This window comes from Tripterygium wilfordii, chromosome 16, assembly GCF_013401445.1.
Source record: "Tripterygium wilfordii isolate XIE 37 chromosome 16, ASM1340144v1, whole genome shotgun sequence".
Classification (NCBI taxonomy): domain Eukaryota; kingdom Viridiplantae; phylum Streptophyta; class Magnoliopsida; order Celastrales; family Celastraceae; genus Tripterygium; species Tripterygium wilfordii.
The window spans coordinates 4,568,059-4,588,494 of record NC_052247.1 but is presented as its reverse complement, the minus strand read 5'-3'; the positions used below and the strand labels follow the sequence as shown (position 1 = coordinate 4,588,494).

General features: G+C 37.6%; 4 protein-coding genes across 5 annotated transcripts; 1 reads left to right on the top strand and 3 right to left on the bottom strand.

The window, feature by feature from the left end:
* Positions 1–311: 311 nt before the first annotated feature.
* LOC119981470 (protein PHYTOCHROME KINASE SUBSTRATE 3-like) lies at positions 312–1,738 on the bottom strand. The gene has a single exon (XM_038824600.1). The coding sequence runs from the start codon at positions 1,619–1,621 to the stop codon at positions 479–481; it is 1,143 nt and encodes a 380-aa protein (XP_038680528.1). The 5' UTR covers positions 1,622–1,738; the 3' UTR covers positions 312–478.
* A 901-nt stretch (positions 1,739–2,639) lies between these two features.
* On the bottom strand, positions 2,640–9,503 carry LOC119980511 (probable methyltransferase PMT2). 2 transcript variants are annotated; one of them, XM_038823233.1, is made up of 8 exons: positions 9,383–9,503; positions 9,196–9,269; positions 6,561–7,218; positions 6,124–6,334; positions 5,457–5,745; positions 4,625–5,014; positions 3,716–3,793; positions 2,640–3,271 (listed from the first exon to the last, which is right to left on the bottom strand). In XM_038823233.1, exons 3-8 carry the CDS (start codon positions 7,203–7,205, stop codon positions 3,040–3,042), a joined length of 1,845 nt encoding a protein of 614 aa, XP_038679161.1. In that variant the 5' UTR covers positions 7,206–7,218; positions 9,196–9,269; positions 9,383–9,503; the 3' UTR covers positions 2,640–3,039. The 2 variants fall into 2 exon arrangements, with proteins under 2 accessions (XP_038679161.1, XP_038679160.1); XM_038823232.1 differs by lacking the exons at positions 9,196–9,269; positions 9,383–9,503 and adding an exon at positions 7,734–8,047.
* Positions 9,504–12,351: 2,848 nt separating this feature from the next.
* Positions 12,352–14,132, bottom strand: LOC119981330 (60S ribosomal protein L34-like). Its single transcript, XM_038824416.1, has 4 exons — positions 13,977–14,132; positions 13,371–13,450; positions 12,729–12,838; positions 12,352–12,640 (listed from the first exon to the last, which is right to left on the bottom strand). The coding sequence occupies exons 1-4, from the start codon at positions 14,053–14,055 to the stop codon at positions 12,547–12,549; spliced, it is 363 nt and encodes a 120-aa protein (XP_038680344.1). The 5' UTR covers positions 14,056–14,132; the 3' UTR covers positions 12,352–12,546.
* Positions 14,133–14,357: 225 nt separating this feature from the next.
* Positions 14,358–17,836, top strand: LOC119981329. Its single transcript, XM_038824414.1, has 4 exons — positions 14,358–14,562; positions 15,478–15,793; positions 16,643–16,802; positions 17,135–17,836. Exons 1-4 carry the CDS (start codon positions 14,413–14,415, stop codon positions 17,601–17,603), a joined length of 1,095 nt encoding a protein of 364 aa, XP_038680342.1. The 5' UTR covers positions 14,358–14,412; the 3' UTR covers positions 17,604–17,836.
* Positions 17,837–20,436: the final 2,600 nt, after the last annotated feature.

The window sequence follows — 20,436 nt, the reverse complement described above, 5'->3', positions numbered from 1 at the left end:
AATCACTAAAAACTAATATTGCCTGCTTTTGATCTTTTCACGCACAACTTTATTCTTCTTGGACTGTTGCCATTGGTTCTTAGTCCTATAAAACTCGTTAGTTCGGGATCGGAGTGTGGAGCAGCAGCACTAGGCGGACCACACAACAAATATTGTTCTCTGTTGTGTGAGAAATATGTCATTCGGTTGGAATATGCCGATCGAAAGTGGGATAAAATCTTAATAACCTTTCTCCAAAATAGAAACCTATTTTGTTATCCACATTCTCCTTTTGTGTTTGTGGACTGTTGTGCATTTTAAGAACAGAGATATAGCAGTGAACTGATTTTTATTCACTCGAAAAAAAATTGGCAAGGAAAGTTCATATCATTTAGGCTACATTTTCAGCTTTTGAATTCAATCAACTGTCATTGTTTTCTCCACAATCATCGGCCATCGCGCTTCGCCATATTATCAGCCTGTGACTTCTTCACTGGCATCAGTTCATATGTTCTTTGATTCTGCTGTTGCTGGGATTTTCCTTTTCATTTGCTTGTTCTATGAATTTTCTGCAACTCTCACTGCTTTGTGGCTTCTTTGTGCCTCTGTCTGGCAATGATTTGGTTTCGACTACTTCACCGGTTTTTGTTGCCAAGCAAGGACTGTCAGGCCTTCCTGTCATTTTCATTTTGTAGTAATCTGAAACAGCAGAGAAATCTGTGGCACTTGCAGTTGCAACACTCCACTCGACACTTTTTTCACTTGGCGAATATGGAGTCATAGTAGAGGTCGTAAAGCTCAAATCATACGGGGGTTTTCTACTCACGGATAGATTATCTATCTCAAACAGATCTGAACTTCCTTCACTTTCTATGTCTGCATAAATATGGCTGCTCGCGGAACTAGTAGTCACATTTTGGGATTTAGGAATGGCATCCCAAGTTAACATAGACAGCTTCCTCTCCAGATACCATTGTATGTCTCCCTTGTTTATAATCTTTGAACCAGACACCTCTGGCTCTTCTTCTTCTTCTTCTGCAATTTTTTCTTCTTTCAACAGCTTTTTAACATTCAATCTTTGCATCCCAGAATGCTCTTCTATGTTTGCAAGTATTCTCTGTTGGGGCCTCTTGACAGGACTAGGAACAACTTGGACTGATTGCTTCATGAATTCTTGTCCGCGAACTGCTCCTTCATGAACATTTTTACTGACAATAACGGAATTGTCATCCGAACATAATCGGCTGCACACAAAAGCGGCTAATAGCCATTTTCGACTAACCTTCTTTTGCCGGCCCTGAGATGAGTTTCTCAAGGAAGGTTGTTGGCTATTCAAACTAGCCTCAGAAGTCACACTTAGAGTTCCCAACCTGCTTCTTCGTCCGGAACCAAGCTGCACTTTCTCTGTAATTCCATGCTTGGTAGGAGTGTTAATGTCCAAAGCTTTCGACTTCTCACCGTCCAATTTCACGCTGAAATACTTCTCAGCTCCAAAGACACAGATATCACCCTCTTTTGTCTTGGTTTTCTCAAAGTTAACCGGAGGCCGAGCTGAGTTAAGCACAAAACTCTCTGCTGAAGTATTGAGGTAGGAAGAAAATGATGCATCATGAACATCAGCTCTCATGATTTTGCTGTCCATGATTGCAGAGGTGCTGGTGTTGCTGTGCTGGGAAAGAAAATCAAAACAAACAAATGGATGAGACACAAAAAGCTATATAACTTATATATTACAGAAGAAAGATGCTGCTAAGCTTTAAGAAAGGAACAAAGCTCTGATGAAAAGTGAAGAAGGCTAGAGATATTTCTTGATTCCTTAATAAGCAAAGTCCATGTAAATAGACCTGTGGGATCTGATGAAAAGTTAAGAGGGTTCCACATGATTGGACATTACCTGCTAAATAATTACAGTTATCTCACTAGTTGTATGACATTGAAAGCATAATAATATCTGTAATCATGCCATGTGTGGACACCGTGATAAGATCCCACATCGAGAAAATTAAGGGAGGAGTGACAATAGATAAGGATAACCCACAACCTAACAAATTAAGACCGGTTTTTTGGGCTTAAGCGAGGACGTTGGAACCGGAAGAATAAATCCGTGAGGGTTTTGGCACAGAGCGGACAATATCTTAATATGTTTAGGTTTGTGGATGTTGCAAGTCTATCCAGAGTCTAACCCAATTTATCTCAAGACTTAATTAAGTTTCTCCAAAATCTAACCCAATTTATCTGAAGACCCCGCAACAACATGTTGCTCGCCGCTGGAGCTTAAGATCTACCTTTTGATAATTATGAGCAGGAATATTACTTTCTTTTTAGTAACCGAGAATTTCTCAGCCCAACATACCCACCGGACAGTTGAGCCAGCTCTAAACTCGAGTTACCACATTCAACCTCACCATTCCAACCAAAATTTCTTTGTTGCAGTAACATTAGACATCAAATGACCATCCACATCCCTAGATTGTTGCTGCGATGCCATTTTTTTTTCATGAGAAAATAGAGCAAGAGTTCTGAGGGTTGCTGATCATGGTATGCAAGAAATGGTTGCACAGTACATTGAGTTCTATTAAATTTCAATAAGAATTTTAGGGTAAGCCAATATATAATCAGCTTTCAAATTTATAAAGCAGCTTTGTCAAAATAAACGGCAATGCAGGTAAGCCAACTGTGCTCAAATCAATTACAAAAAAATCCCAAAGGTTTATCATAACTGCGAAAAGGAAGACGACAGGAAGAATTCATCATCTTTTTACAGAGAGCACAAGGAGAGGGGACATGACTTAGGAGGACCACGCCAGCCAGCGACTTTTATGGCTAAGAACAACCTATATATGTCCTGTATATGTGTGTGTGTGTGTATATATATATATATCCAACTCAAAAAACAAGAGTTGATGCTGCTGATCAGTAATAAATATGGCAGAAGCTATTGCCAAACCTCTCAACTGCTAAAACACTGACTTGTGACAAAATTGTGACCGTGAGATCTGAGTCGAGAAAGTTAGCATTGCCTGATAAAATTATACTGTTGGCATTCCTTTGTTACCATGACTAAGAAGAGGTGGCATTGTTTTCACCTGCAACCCAGTATCGTTTGACAGCAACCAATATTTTCTCAGAGACGTGAGGGCCATCCTCATGATCCACCAATTTGGTATCCCACCTCATTCCTCCTGCAATTCTTTTCACCTTGGCCAGCACATCCACTTGATCACGGAATATGACTGATCCTTCAGGTCGCAAAATACGATCCACTTCCAGAAGAATATCTTCCATGCTACACCTGAAACAGGTTTCATATAAATAAAATGAACTCTTAAAGCACTTTTGCATGCAATAAAGTAATGGATACTGGTAGAAAAATGTCATAAAAAGGTCAAAATCTTTGGTTTTCTACAGTTCATCTCTCTCTCTCTCTCTCTCCCCAGATGCAAGAGAATATGATCCGACTCTCTATCCCTCCAGCCAGAAGCAAGAGAAATATGATCTGACGCCTAAGCCATGCATAAATCCAAGATAGTTCCCATAAATGCAGCTTGAACCTAAAATCCCAGTCGATACTACAATATATGCTAGTAACTCTAAAATCGTATCATTGAAGTCATTTCTCGTATTTTTAATGGAAGATCGACACTAAAATCAATCTGTGATGAGTAGTAATAGATGTTATCAATCCCAAAGCCTTTAACATAACAAACAAAATATTTAGAGTCCAGCAAATACTTACTTATCCTTATATAAGATGAAAAGATCATTTCCATGAATAAGGTCATACGTCCTAGGGTAACTGGAGAAGGCTTCACACCTGACCAAAAACAACAGACAGATTACAAAAATGGGAAAACTGTAAAACAAGTAAAAATGGAAACATATGAAAGCAAGAAAGGATCCATTGACACTTCAACTGGCCACAAAGGGGCAATTGATCAAGCTAGGACTAAACTACTACAGATGAGTACTTCAGCTAAAATAACACACAATGCGTTAATAAATAACTTCAAATGAGGTAAAATCACAAGATGTAGTCCCGAGTCCCGACACAAAAGAAAAGAAAAAAAACCAGAATCAAAATTTTCATCCTCTATATTTTCACACTGACCACATAACAGGCAGAATTGTTGACTGTGCAACAGATATTGACCATATCATGAAGAAAAAGGGCATAATTTGTGCTTTCAATGATACTAAAAGTAAATGAAATCCATGGGGAAGGTGCATCAGAAAAATACAAAACAAAAGGATTGAAGCCGTAAGGTAAGTACTGCTAAGCCTATATTAAGGCTAAGTGATGCCATAAGAACCATCAGACAAATCAGATAATGGATACAAAGTGGCAACAAGAAGATACTAAATTGTAACTATTTGATGTCCTATTCTTGCTCAATCATAAGGATGAGCTGTTTCACACTAACCCATATTAATGTAGGTGTCAATTTTAATTTAGCCCAAATGGTTGGGATGCAGTCTTCATGGGGAATACACAAAAAAGAACTATGAAAGGATCATCATAATCAGAATTGGGTAATGGTTATTTAAGAAAGCATAAGCTTGTGGGTATTTAAACTAGCATTTGTAGATAACCCTAGGATCAATTTATCAGAAAAATAACAAAACAGAAAGATGGTCTGAAAGATACCAATCATGATATATCCCAATCAATCCACGCTCGTATATGACGCCAAGAGTGTCCCTCTCAGCAATGGTAGGCATAACATTCATAACCCACAATTTAGAAGATTCAAGAGCAGCTGCAAAGCTTCCAAGACCAGCATTCATGTCCATGATGTTGCGGTACCTCCCTGAGTCAAAGATTTTGTTAATCCTTTTATAAGCGTTCACATTCTTTTTCCATGATAGGTTGTCCTCCCGGAATGACGCTGCAGACACTCCAGGGATCAGGCCACTTGATATCCTGGAAGGAACAGCATTTAGTCTCTCTGGGAATGGCTTCCATTCCCCACCAGCAGCTTCATCTTCCCCAGAAGTCTCCAGATATGGAGTCACACATGCCTCCATTTGCTTGTACCTGTCCACCAGAAAAAGAGCAATAGTCAAGAAGAAAACTAAAAGACACGATAAAACTTTTAGCCAATGACTATATGTCAGAATGTTAATTTCAAAAACATTTTTGACCCAAATAGTTTAACATTCTCATGAAATTTTTTAATGCATATACAGGGACATATTATGGTTGCAAGACGAATGGAACAACTACAAGGTGGATACATTTTATTTCAAACAATTGTTTCTAATTACTACTATGAGAATTAATAAGCAGAAATTTGCAAGCACGATACCTACACCAACGTACATTAGAATGTTATATTTCAATAAAGACACATGTAATTGGATTTGATCAGAAAGAAGCAGAGAATTTAACTTCTGTCCAACACAAAGTCTTTTGCTTTGGCTGATAAATGTCAAACAAGTTTGACAGACTAAAAAAGTAATTGGATAAAGTTCAATACCAAACATCATCTGCATTCCTGGATTTACATATAGTGCGTTGAGAACCTTGTTCACGACAATAATCATAATTTATTCTTTTCCTCCAGATGGCTATTTCACCCAGCTCATGTTTCTTTTCCCAACAAAGAAGTTTGGCTGTCTCTTCAATTTTCCTCTGCTCCTCCTCAAGTTCCTCTTTAGGACGCTCCCATGCCTGATAGTTATTCCTCCAGTTTATGGGAGGACCAGAAAGCACCCAATAACCACCAGGCCTAAGAACTCGATCAACCTCCATCATATACATTCCATCTGTATGAAGAAGTCAAATGTCATTCTCACAAATACTTTTAACTCTATATATTTACAAAATACAGAATGAATAAGGCCAAAAATGGGGAAAAAGAGAGGAAAAAACACAACCTACAAAATGCCAAATTTCAGAAAAAGTTGTGTCTCAGACTCTCATCTGTCATTAATTTGCTCCCCATTTTTTATTTTAGCTTGGGATAACAATATTTAATCCATCCATCTTAAACCATCATGGACTTAAATTATATTTAGAATCCCAAAGTTGAGAAGGAAATTTAATTTGCCAGCCACCCCTGATCTATACACACACATGCCATCAGAGACACTGAGATTTCTTTGGAAAATTTATCTTCATATGAAAACCTGTAGTTGAATTACCATTTGCACCCCATGGAATCAAGCAACGAGAACAATGAGCCATGTCAAAGGATCTAGAAGGATACGGCAGCTTTATAGTTCCTAGAACACCAATAACTGCCGGGACACCTCTTTCCAAAGCAAATTGAACTTGTGCTTCGTGAGAGTCTCTTGGAGCAAAGGACATCGCAATAACATTTTTCTTGAACAGGTATGCTCCAAAACTTGCAACCTAAGCCATACACATGGGCAATAAATCAACTGCTATTCATAATAAATACAGAAGTGATAGGTTAGCTTTTTAAGAAAGAATAACTCTAAAAATCTAGACAAGCATATCGAGCATGATTCTTTACTGAGGACAGAAATGGCTAAGTGCCAGCAATGCAGGAAAAACAACAGAACATTAGGAAAAAAAACAAGAGCATTATAGAGAAAATTAGGAAATCATGGCTTACCCCACAACCAGTGTCTAAAGCAGTTCTGACCATCCCATTGTCCATTGGGATGACAGATGCAAGTTGATCGATATATGCATCTGCACCATGAGGAAATTGCGTTCCTCCCCCAGGAAATCTAAACACATTGCCTTCATATTGAATCCAATTCTGAATAGCCTTCTCAATAGTCAAGCTCTTATATGGTGCATTGGCGTAAGGTACATAGTCACGACTCGTTGGCCATGGAAATGGAGTCACATATCCTTTTGGTGCAGGAATAAGGCAATGAAGTTTCTCTTCTTCAGGAGGACAATGCCGTTCCCTGTAGTTCATATTTTCTCGCGGAAATGTCATTGCCCTCATTTGATCTTGGCATGGTGTATAGTCAATGTAACGATCATCACATGGCTTAATCTCCCTCACTTCAGATTCAGAACCATCGTCTGTCCTGGCATCAGCACCATTATGTGTCTCATAATTCAGATTTGAGAGTATGGTGCAGTCTGTCTGTCTGGCAATCTTTGCAGCTATGCTGTCTCCCTTGCCAAAACCACTGTGTTGCCATGCACCCAGGATATAGAAGAAACCACACAAACCAACCACAATGAAGATGGACACTGAACTCCTAGCTCTATTGTCCCCAGAATTCCCTTTTGTTGCCATTTTGATGCAGATTCTGTACAACAAACCAAAAGAGAAAGGCAAAACATAAGACGGTCACGAAACAAACCTTCCTCAAATCTTCCTCTCAACATAAGACATTTTGTTTGGAATATGAAAATTGCATAGTAGGAAAGAAAAATCAAGCAAACCAAAAGAAACCCAACCTTTCATGAATAACCATTCAAATGATTCCTACACCACTGTGACCAAATCCATAAACAAGTTAAAATGTAAGAATGCCTTTGAACAAGTCAATAACCGATTGGAATTTAACCAACTTAGATCCATAATAAGTTTCTAATACATCTAACACAACTATCCAGCTTAATGAACATGAGTTCTTCGTTAACTGGTAATCAAAACAACAGATAATTTCCTTCAGTTTTCGCAGCACCCAATCAATCTTAAAGCAACATATCACAAGAATCACAAACGAAAAGGGTGAATCATGAAAACATTATAACAGACATCATCAGAAGAAGAAAGACAAAAACAGATCCATTGAAGCTGAGAATTGAGAACTCTTACGGTGAAAGTGAGGAACTTTAGCCTGACCAAATCAAATGAACGTCATATTCTCTCTAGTGGACAACAGAAGGAGAGAGTGTATGTTAAAATGCGGGTGAGAACCGAAAAGAAGAATTGGGTTTGGATTTGGATTTTGCAGAGAAAACAAACAGATGCAGTGGTGATGATTTCAAAGACGCACAACTCCGCCCTGGTTTCGATGTTTTGAGAGAATATTTTTGATTCTGTTGAACTTGGCAGTTATCGCTATCAGGTCCTTTAGAAACACTGTATGAACATTACAAATGACCAATCATCTCCTGACATAATTCTTCTTGTTGTTGACCACAAAGTTCGAAGCAAAACTATAGTTTGATAATCTTAATATATAGGGGTTTTTATAAGAATAAAACTTAAAAGTTGTATTAAACAAAGGACAATCTAAAAAAAACTTTAGAAAAAATGACAAAGTCTAACAACTTATCAAAATACTCTCCCTCCTTCTTCCTCCTCTTTTCTTCGTATTCCTCTTTCTTTTTCCTTGCGTCACCATATCGGAAGTTGGTGGTCTGGTCATCACTTTCGATGAACGAACTAACGAAATGAAGCTCTTGGTCAGCCCGATCAAAACTCAGTCATCACCAATAAAAGAAAATCACCAATAAAAGAAAATCACTTGAGTCGTCGAAAAAGCTTCGTGAAATCACGGTCACAAGGGCGGAACCAGGAATTGGAGTTGGGGGCTACTAGAAGTTGATGGGGGTTCGGGGGTAGCGCCACCGAAAATTTTTTTAGAGTTATTTACGACATTACACCTATTTAGAAGGAGAATACTCCAACCATGGAAATTGTTTGTACCAAGCATACTGAAATCGGCGATGCTGGTCCCCAACTTCTGTCCCAGGATACTCAGAAAGTTTTGGTTGAAAAGGCCCTGCATTTAGATATTTACGTCTAATCTCATCTCGTTGATTAACTGGATAACCATTAATTGGGATACGTAAGCCTGGATCTCGTTGAAAAGAAGTCGTGTCTATAGTGTGCACATTAGGAATTGAACTTTCAACCACAACAGTTTCAGAAGTGCGCAAATTAGGAATTGAAGTTTGTGCTGCTGCATTTTGTTGATCATCAGGAATACCATCTTTCTTTTTAAAGAAGGAAAATAGAGTTTTCCCTCTTTTAGGTGGTGGTTGATGATGGGCCATTACGTTTATAACCTAAGTAAGCAGAACAATTTTAGTTATCTAAGGAAAATTAAAACAAAGGACATGTCACCCACATGCCTAGGATTAAAGAAAAACAGTATTCCAAATTAAAACAAATGGCATGTCACCCACATGCCTGGGATTAAATAAAAATTGTATTCCAAATTAAAACAAATGGCATGTCACCCACATGCCTGGGATTAAAGAGAAACTCTATTCCAAATTAAAACAAATGACATGTCACCCACATACCTGGGATTAACAAGAACTCTAACCTTTTTACAAGGGGATGATATCTTTGTCGGCCACTTCACTGTGAGCAAATATGAGCAATAAAGGACGCTGCAGGCTGCAGCCATTACAATAAAAAATTGTCACGATTGAGCATAAAAAAAATACAATTAGGGGCTAATGGGCTACAAGTGGAATACCACCATTCATACCCTTATAAGTTATACCAACCTTATATAAGCAGGAGCATAGGAATTAGGATGAGCAGCCGCACTAGAGGGTGGAAGTGGAGTTGAATCTCGCACGGCACAAGCAAGCTACTGTGGAAAAGTTGAATTCTCGAAGACTCAAAAGCCACTTCGAAAGAGGTGAATCAGGTTACTGTGAAGCAGTGAAGGGCTGAAGGGCTTCTTAGATGGTCATGGATTATCATTCATGGGCCTTGGTTTATTAAGAATTGGGAGAGAAATTGATAGTGGGCCTTAGTTTATTAACTCATAACTTGTATAATAAGAATAATTGGCCTAGCCTCTATTTATGTATATATATCTGTATAAGTATTTTTTTTTTAAAAAAAAATCTGCACTGGGCTACAGCACAGTGCAGTCCCCCCAGTTCTGCCCTTGCACGGTCACCATTTGAAAAAGAACTAGATTCGGCCAATACGGCCAACGTCGGCGACCATCAACACCTCCAATCAACTCCACAGACTAAGGCGTATCTCCTTTGAGGTTTTATTGTTTTTTCGAAATTTTTTTTCCCATCTGAAATCGGATCTAAATCTACAGATATTATATCTGTTTCGTATATGATATTATATCTGTTTTGTATCTGTCAATATTATATGTCTTGTATCAATCAATATTCTTCTAAATCGAATATGAATATGCAGATATTATATCTGTTTTGGATCTGTTATGACATATTATCGATTTTGGTCATTTTGAAACTTCAAACAGATAACATTTTAACAAAACAGATAACATTATGACAGATATCAAATTAATCGAAACAGATAACATATCATCTGCAGTCTGTAGATCTCACATCAGAACAAAAAACCATGAAAATCACCACAGAAACTGTCGAAAATAATGATGTGATGACAGATCGAAGGAAAACAACAAGATCTACAAGTCTCGTTCGAACACAACAAAAACCCGATTGAAAAATAAATAAAAAATGTCATAGAACTCTCAAATAAGCCACGAGAGGGCGGAAACAAAGCTTCTGGCAGCGTAAACAAAGCTTCCGATGGAGATCCAACATGAATCATGTGTAGGAGGCATGTGCCATGTTTGAGGATGAAGATAAGGGTATTTTAGACAATAAAACCATATATTTTGACTTTTTGTCTTTCTTGGAATATTAGTTGAAACTATACGAACTTTATGGAATAAGACTTTTAAAAGTATACTTATTGGAACAAAACTTTCCAATGAGGGACTTATCCTTAATTTTCCCTAATAGATATGTGTGTTAGTAACTTAGTATATATATTCTCTTTCCAAAGTCGAAATTTCATTCAGTAGAAAATCAACTAAATACCGACCGTCCATGATCCACCGCAAACCCATCCACGCTCTTCCATGCCACCACCACCATCGTTCTCCTCAGCCTACTTACCCACCTCCCCTTCCCCTACCATCCTCCGCCATCTCGCTATACTTGCCAACCAACAGCAACAACTCGACCCCTATGTGTATGCCTCTTTGATCAAAGCTTGAAATCAATTTTCGGCCTTTCGCGAGGGGAAATCGATACATTGTCACGTTCTTACTGAATAGCTTGATTCATTTCCGAGTGAGAGAACAATTGTTTCCATTAATTGTATGATTTCGGGGGATTTTAGGGACAAGAAGTTTGATTTGGGTTTGTTAAATATAGTTTTAGCTTGTTCTTCTTATCGGGTTCTTAAGCCTAATTATGTGACTTTTATGGTATTAGTTTCTGCTTGCATTGATTTTGGAGGATAGTGTTGTAAAATCACTACACGCATATAGTTCTAAGATGGGTTTTAATTTGACTTGACTTACTTGAGCATCAGAGTGTCTGTGGCCAAACCACGACCAAGGCTCATTGACCATCTCTATTTTTAGGGTTAGGGCAACTAATATTCGAACTGATTTCAGAGAGAATAGATGTAAAGCAAGAGAGAAATGAAAATCTTGTTCCTCGCATAAAAGTGCCATTCAGACCAGGACTGGATTGTTTCATACAAACATTGCACATAATGCAAACTAACAAAGAGCTACTGCCAACCTTGGTGCTCAGAAAATTGACAAAAGAGATCTATGTGAATTCTATACAAAGAACTGGTTCTAGAGTGAACAAACAATGCACAAACTGTTAATGAAATTGAAATTACATGGGAACGGAGGAACTACAATCTTAAGCAATTCATTTATCCTTCATCATATACACAGGATAATTTCAAGAACAAAATAATTCACATGCAAGAACTGAAATGCATCAAAATGGGATACAACAAGCCATGATTGGAATGGGGTGGCAGCGTGACGCTACAAAATGCAGATGTTAATGTGAGAAAACTAGAGAGAGATTCCCTTGTTCAAAGCACCTAAAAGATTAAAGAAGTCGCGGCCCAGTGGCCGTAAAGCCTAACTTAAAACACGCGACTCATAAATCAAGAAGCCGCGTGTTCAAATCCCCCTCCCCTAACTGCTTGAAAAGCAAAATAAAAGAAATATATGCAGCGTGCTTGCACACATTCTCTCCTTTTTCTTTCTAGAACAAAATGGACAACATTTCTTAGACACTTGCAAGACATTCTAAAACTGCCATACACATGATAATCTTCCCCGACAAGATGAAACTAATCAGTTAAAAAGTAATTGATCCCCAATCTGCAAAACTAATCACTAAGAAGAATAAAGACGAGATGCAATCTCTCACTATAATCAAAAGCCAAGATTTTCCAAGAAACCCAGCTATGAGACCAAGTTCCAATTAATTTCAATATCAATCATACCACCGGGACAAAATAATTTTATATTGAATCCCAATAATATCACAACCATCAAAACAAGAATTTCCAATTACTTTCGACATTTAAAAACTTAAAATCATTTAGAAAGCTTAGCTACTGCAGTCATGAACCCAAACAGTTCACAATTCATAGAAGTTAAACTAAGAAAACCGAGGAAGTGCACAATAGTAAAACTTTCAAACTACAGATCTAGCAAACAAACAGGGCATGAATCTAAATCCATTTTCGACTTGCCAATGGTAAGAATCCAATCCATGAAAATTACTCATTCACGTTCAAAATAAATACCTCATAATAATTTAGAACACAATCTATCATGTCTAAGTCAAAAATTAATTCAGCCCAATGAATTAACAAAATCACATTTCTTTTCACTTTTTCCATCTTAGCTCTTTGACGATAGCTTTTCTTTGGCCTTCTGAATCTTCAGAACCTTCTTCACAATCTTCTGCTCTTCCACCAAAAAGGCTCGAATGATCCTACATAGCAAATGGAAATCCAAAAAATGTCAATGTTAAATAGCACTCCAATGAACAAATAGGGCTCATTTACCAAAATGAAGCATACCTCTCCCTGACAGCACCACCAGACAAGACACCACCGTAAGAACGGTTCACAGTCCTCCTATTCCTGGATAGTCTAGACCTCTTGTATTCAGCAGGTCTTAGATGAGGAATCTGCAGATGGCCCAGCATACTGTGAGTACTACTACAAAACAGCTAGTCAGAAGAATATTCAAACTAACAACATTCAAAAACGCAACACAGCCTCCTGACTTGAAGTATTCTACCAGCACCAACAGATGCCTATATTTTATATGCACAGGGTATGGATATAAGACCAATCTATTGTGACTCCTATTGTGATGAGAAACTCCCCTGAAACTCCTCCATTCCTTAACACCAGCTACGAATATTTCCCACAAATTCTTGATCCTGGTAATATAATAAATTGGAACTTCTGTCCTCTAAAATTCACTAAATTACTTTCCTAGGCACCCTATCATATGTATTCTCCAAATCTATAAATACTAAATGGAGGTCTTTTTTCTTGTCTATTTATTTCTACAAGTCTCTACTATGGATCGTCCCAGTATAAAACCAAATTGGCTTTCGATATCGTAAATATAAATTATATAATGCAAATTTAATGGCTAAAAAAAACTTAAAAAATTCATCATTCAGATAATAACTGTTTAACAGTAGATACCCCTTGGATTCTCTTTCCAGTGACAGGGCATTTGGGACCACTTGCTCTCTTCTTGGTGCTTTGGTACACAAGCTTCCCACCTAAATATCAATGAGTGACAGCTAATAAGCATAAGACTTCAATAATAAAACTTGAGACATTAAACAAGGCCAGGTAATCAAGAACAACAATACAAGAAAAAATGTATCAGGCATACCTTTTCATTACAGTTAGATTAAAAGAATTCCAATGTTAGCCCAAAAAAATAACATTAGCTATGTCTCTATAACCACATTTCTCCTTTTCCTCATAAGTAAATAATATCAAAATCATTCAACAGCATATCAATGTTCAAGGAAACAAAATAGAAAAAACTATCCTAAAAGCATCTTTATTCCAATAAGAGCTATATCCATATCAGATTTCTCACAATCTCGCCAGTTTCTAGTTACAGACAGACACTCTCATCGGCTGTGAAAGCAACAAAAACTCTGCACCGGAAAAAATCAACAGCCGCCCCGAAAAACGCTCAACATTAAGCACCATAGCACGCAGATCTAACCTTGATTTCCAAGCAAAGATGAATACTATGCATACATACATAGATAAGGTAGTCAAGTAGTGTACCAGGAGTTTTGACAACCCGGTTCTGGTTGGATTTCGTGGCATAGCTATGGCGTGTACGAAACGTCAGCCGCTGAACCATCGTTGCCGTCTGTCCTTCTCCTCCCTCCCCTTCGCGCAGCAGAGGCTAAGTAGCTGAGGGTTTTAATGGAGGGTGACTGACTAAGTTAAAAGCCCTAGCGGAGTGTTGGATACTGTGCCCTAAATCTGATATCTTTTTCTCTTTTTGACGGTCAGGATCTGGTCAAAATTCAACATTTTAGCAAAACCCGAATACCCACTCCTAGGCTCACGGGCCGGGCTTAGCCTTGGATTCGGACCTGGGGCCGGGATCCGAACCGACACAAGGAAGAATATCAAAGCGGCTGATTATTCGTTTCATAACCAACAACGTCGAACGTTTAACAACAGCCACTTTTTCTTCATTTCACATTTTCTCATGGCCTCCACTGCAATCTTCTCCTTCGCTTTCTCCTGCAAAACATATCAAGGCCGTACCTTTGTTTCTCCAAATGCTTATTCTCGGAAATTTTTCTCAGTTAAGGCTTCTACGGCATCCATTGTACAAAAGCCGCCGATCCCATTAAGGGTAAGAATATAATCTTCCATAGTTTACCTTTCGATGTTGTTTTCTTACTTCTCTTGATTAGTTCTCTGTTCATTCACCTTTTCTCTTTTTTATTGAAATTTATATAATTTGATAGCAATAAAAGATGGGATTGTACGAAATGGAGTTCTTGATTTCACACGCTTTATGAATCACTAGATAGACGTGGCTCCCAGCTTGAGAATTTGACTTGGTCATTTTGACATTCACCTAGTGAACAGATTAACGCGCTTGGTCCCTTGTTGCTTGGAGTGAATTAGTTTTCGTATAGAGTGGCTAGATGTGTAGGATTTTTAGGTATTCAGTGCATTGTTTGGAACTTTGGCTTAAAATCCAATCTAGAGATGTATCTGGGAGCAGTCACTGACCAAAGTGCTCATGTTATTATCTTGGGTATATATATTTCTCATTTGATTGCAATAATAATAGTAAGAAGAAAATGATAGAAAGCATCATGGTATGGAAGTTGATCTGAATAAATTCATTGATATAATAAATAGTTATACATGTGCTACCAAGCCTACCCTACAGGTTTGAACTGAATGGATTAACCAATTCAGTGATAATATGAACTTTTATAGATGTTCTACCATGAGGAATTTGTTTAAGTCCCCCCCCCCCCCCCCCCCAAAAAAAAAATTATCTTTTAAAATTTTTGAAACTTAAAAGTTGAAGATCTGGTGATGCATGTCACTGCCTTGTTCGTGTCTGTCAAATTTTGAAATTCTCCTGTCGGAGTGTCCGTGTCGTGTCTCATGTCCGTTTATGTGCTTCCTAGTTCAATGATCTTTGTTATGAAAATTGATGTCTTTGTTAATTTTTGCTACAGTTTGTGACGTCAATCATTGCATTTTGATATCCCTGTCTTATCTCAAAATCGATCTTGTTTGTTTTCAGTCTAATAATTGGAAGTGGAAATTCAACAACAATGCTATTAATATTTATTATGAAGAACATTGGAGGGAGAGCACAGACCGTCCTAAGAATATTCTAATGATACCAACCATTTCCGATGTTAGCACTGTCGAAGAATGGAGATCAGTGGCCATAGACATTGTTCAAAGAATTGGTCTAGGCAATTGGCGTGCTACTATTGTCGATTGGCCTGGTTTGGGTTATTCCGATAGACCAAAAATGGACTACGATGCTGATATCATGGAGAAATTTCTGGTTGACTTCATCAATTCACCAGACAGTCCACTAAGCTGCTCAGGTTGTTAAAGCAACTGTCATAGTGTAAATGCTTGTTATTTTTCAATAATCGTAGGACTGATCCATTACCATGTTGGCTATGTATGTTGATAATGATCATCTGAACTTTGAGTTATAATTGATTAATATGCCAATTGTCTCGCATACCTATGACATATATTACTCTCATGAGATGGTCTTAAAGTGGCGTCATGGTCCAATCAGCCAAGATGCATAATTATCCTTTCAAGCCAAAATATAAAAGATAATATTTTAAGGTATATATGTAAGTCATGAAAGTGTACCAAAAAAATTCTATTGCTTCCTTGGTTAAGTCCGCTTTCATTTCATGTTTGATTTTTTGAGACATAACTCATAAGTTGCTCTGTTGTAAACTTGTGTGTATGTTTTTGTATCGATGTCCATGTAGAAATATGCATGTATACAGTGGATGCTTAGACATGATATAAAATGAAGAGCATGCTCAATGTAACTTCCAAAAGGTTCATTTCGGTGCAAGAAGGTTATGGGACACAGCTTAATTGTTATGGCAGTTCTTGGGTTTGGTGTGTACAACGGGACGAAATTAATAGTTTAGTTTTCCCTTAAAGAGGAGATGAGAGTAGAAGAATACAATGCTATGATCCTTCTAATTGATTTGAAGTTATTTGTACGGGAATGCATAGAAGGGCTTTCAGGGCAGGTGAAACTTTGGTTGAGGTTGATGAAAGATAGATGGGGAAGCTGCTATTAGTATCATCTCTTGGATGTAATTGACTTTTGTCCTTTGACTGTAGCAAATTATTTTCAAGTCTCCTTTTTGTTGAGAAGTATATTCTGCTAATTCTTTTTTTTTTCACTTGTATGTCAGAAAATGATTTGGTGGTCTTTGGAGGAGGGCATGCAGCAACAATAACAGTTCGTGCTGCGAAAAAGGGAATGGTGAAGCCAGCAGCAATTGCTGCTGTTGCTCCCACCTGGGCTGGTCCTCTTCCCATTGTATTTGGTAGAGACTCCAGCATGGAAACAAGGTATTTAAAAGGACCTTTATGGTAGATAATGAAGTGGAATCGATCTGCATGCTTCTTTGATTGGATAAGAAAATCTAGATGAACATGCATTTTTCTTGAAAGTCGATAAATTTTTCTGTCTATATTCGCATAGGCAAGATATTAAGTTGGTCATCCCATATTGTGAACTGTTAATTATAATCTCTTAACTTCAGATACATTATCTCATAAATCTTCAGATTCATGGCATGTTATGGGTCTGTCTTTTGCTTGGAACTCGATATATGAACCATATGATCCTCTCCGAACCTCCCTAAACCTGTATTTTTTGCCCATTCCTCCCTAACTAACAGGTATGGACTGCTTAGAGGAACCTTAAAGGCGCCAGGGGTTGGCTGGATGATGTATAACATGCTTGTCAGCAATGAGAAGGCAATTCAATCCCAGTACAAATCACATGTCTATGCAAATCCTGAAAATGTTACTTCTAGCATTGTTGAAAGCAGATATGCACTAACAAAACAAAAGGGTGCTCGTTATGTGCCTGCTTCTTTTTTGACTGGTCTCCTTGATCCCGTTCAATCCCGAGAGGACTTCCTTGAGCTCTTTGCAGATTTGGAAGGAAAATTACCAGTTTTGGTTGTGTCAACTGAGGGATCTCCAAAGAGGTCGAAAGCAGAGATGCAAGCACTCAAGGGTTCAAAAGGAGTAAGCAAATTTGTTGAGGTTCCCGGTGCTCTTTTGCCACAAGAAGAGTATCCAACTGTTGTTGCAGACGAGCTATACAAGTTTTTGCAAGAGACTTTTGAATTAAGTGCTTAACATCAATGATGGTGCTGCTTTATTCTGTCAATTGAAAGAGGTATGAGTTCTCTTTCCCACGCTGCTATACTTCCATACCAACTGTCACCAAGGTTCTGTATACCTGCAATCTATGAATACGTATTTCTATCTATAAAAGAAGATTTGTAGTGCAATGCACACCTTCAGAAAGAACTAAATTTTACTTGACATGAATCAGTCCTCCTGTGTTATGCAAATGGAAAACTTTAGGCTGTGATTGGTACAACGTTTTGGAGATGTTCAGAAGGGGATGGTTGGGAATGTTTGGGGGATGAGGGTTGGAGTGCTGAGGATGTTTAATCAGGAAATTTTGTTTGGGAGAAGGGTTCACATGAGTTGGTTTGGGCTTTTTATAACTGAACCACTCCCAACTGCTTATGTTGGATTATCGAGTCCTTTTTTCACCATTATAGAACCCAACATATGATTATATACCAATACTGCCTTTCAAGTTTTTACCAATCTAGCATGTCACCCCACTTACTCGTGGTGTGATTAGTATTGTGTTTTTTTCAATCACGTTATTGCTAATGACGTGATTAATTATTTTCCAATCAAACCAATGGTAATGACGTGATTAGTGGAATCATATCAATCACGCCACTCGCAGTGACGGAGATTCAATCAAGAAGAATCTCAGTACACTACATCATTCAAGGGCTGTTGTTGCTGCCTCTTTGCAATGATCTCGATAGATTGAAATGACTCGAAGCTATCAAAGCATACCACCTCGGCGACTCATTATTCTTGGTCACCTAAGCAACGAAAACCTGTTTAAGATTTATGTATCTCTGGAATCCAAATATAGGCACTGTTTGGTGCACTATTTCTCACAACAATATATGGTTCTTCAACCATATATTGTCCAAGGCAACCAAACGGTAATATCTCAATATAAATTCCGAGACCATTTCATAACAATCTATTGTTGATTCTCAAATGGTCTGACTTACAGCAATTTGAAGACCATTTTGTATGCAGATTACTTATTTACCCTCAAATATCAATTGGGGTCTGTAGTGTAATTAGATCAGCGAAAGAAACACAAATTAAAAGGGTCTAGTGTAATGTGTTGGGGGCTAGAAATAATAAATCATAACTAACAGGCTTTGATATTCTTACATATGGTTAGACTTTAAATCATGGTGGTTTATACTTAATTAAGAGTCACTAATCATGTTTATGGCAGCGGCAAGTGGCAACAGAATAAAAAACAAGTTGAAAAAGAATACATACATATATATTTTGGCATGTATTATTTAAAAAAGTTGAATAGTTTACAAGTTTTAATCCAAAGGAGGTGGTTATTACTAATATAGAGTATATATGGTAAGTTTGATTTAAAGTTATATATGTAGTTCCCGAATGATCGACTTGACTTAATAGTCTAGCTGGTGAATTTCTCTGAGGTTAAACGGTATGGATTCGAAAAGTCCTGATTACATTTCTTACTGATAGCAATATCTTTATGATAACGTTATGGACTTTGACCCAACTTATTATCATGTCGTCAAGTGAAAAAAATTTATGCGCATAGGTATGATAACCCAAGTTTAGGTTCATATCATATGTCCTTTTGGGTAAATTTGTATGGTATCGATATCGTTTAAAAAAATATATATAACCACGTTCTGGACTTTGACCCAACTTATTATCATGTCGTCAGGTGAAAAAAATTTATGCGCACAAGTCTGATAACCCGAGTTTAGGTTCATATCATATGTCCTTTTGGGTAAATTTGTATGGTATCGATATCATTTAAAAAAATATATATAGTAGGTTTTATTTCTAAGTTATGTAGATCTCGAATGACCGAATTGATTTGAAATGAATTTTAGATTAGGAGGACAAACAATAGTGATTGATCTTTACATTGTAGTAACATATAATGCATTCTTTGTTAGAAACACTTTTAATGTAAATCCTAATAATAGCCAAACCAAATACATCAAGCGATCGAGACGAGGAAAACAATCTAAGTTAAGAAATTAAAAAAATAATAAATTCCTTTCATTATTTCCATGCACATCACAATTCCGCCACCAGTTTTGGTGGTTTGCACCCAACGAGGCAGCCTGGATGGTAGACTGAAGCTGATGAAATGTGTTTACTTTGCTTTAAACGTTGGTCCGATCCTTTGTTGTTCTGTCTATGTCACTAACACTGTAATAGTAGCGTAAAAAAATTACAAAGCGAAGCCATAAAAGATAGACATCAGGACTCAAGAACAATAAAATAAACAAACAAACACGGGGTGACCAGAGGCGGATCTAATATATTGCCACTGGGGGCATGTGCTCCCAGTGGCAAAAAAATTTACATTAAATATATTAAATAATTTTAGTATTTTTTTATAGGCCCTCACTCAAAAAAACTGGGGCCCCATTAAAGTGAGTTTAACCCACAAGTTCACAAGCCCACAAGCCCATTACTTAGAAGTTGGAGCCCATGAGTGAGCAAAGACCAAAAACCCACTCATTTGTGGTGTGCCCTAAAGGCTAACGTATGATTAGACTGATCGTATGCCTAGTGAAACATTCTTTTGGAGCAACCGGACTTAACAAAAAATTTCACTTATTTTTTCAATTGGTATCTTGGATAATTTCTATCATCGAGTGTGTTTTCCAAGCCAATCAATAGCCACAATGAGCTGTTGTATAGTATTATTAATGTATAAGTATATGTGGTCTATATTCATTAATCGTAAACCCATGACATAAATAATTCTAAAAAAAAATTCAGGGGTTGCGACCCCCGCAACACTGTATATGTGCCCCCAGTGATCCAAAAGCCTGGGTTCACCGATGACTAA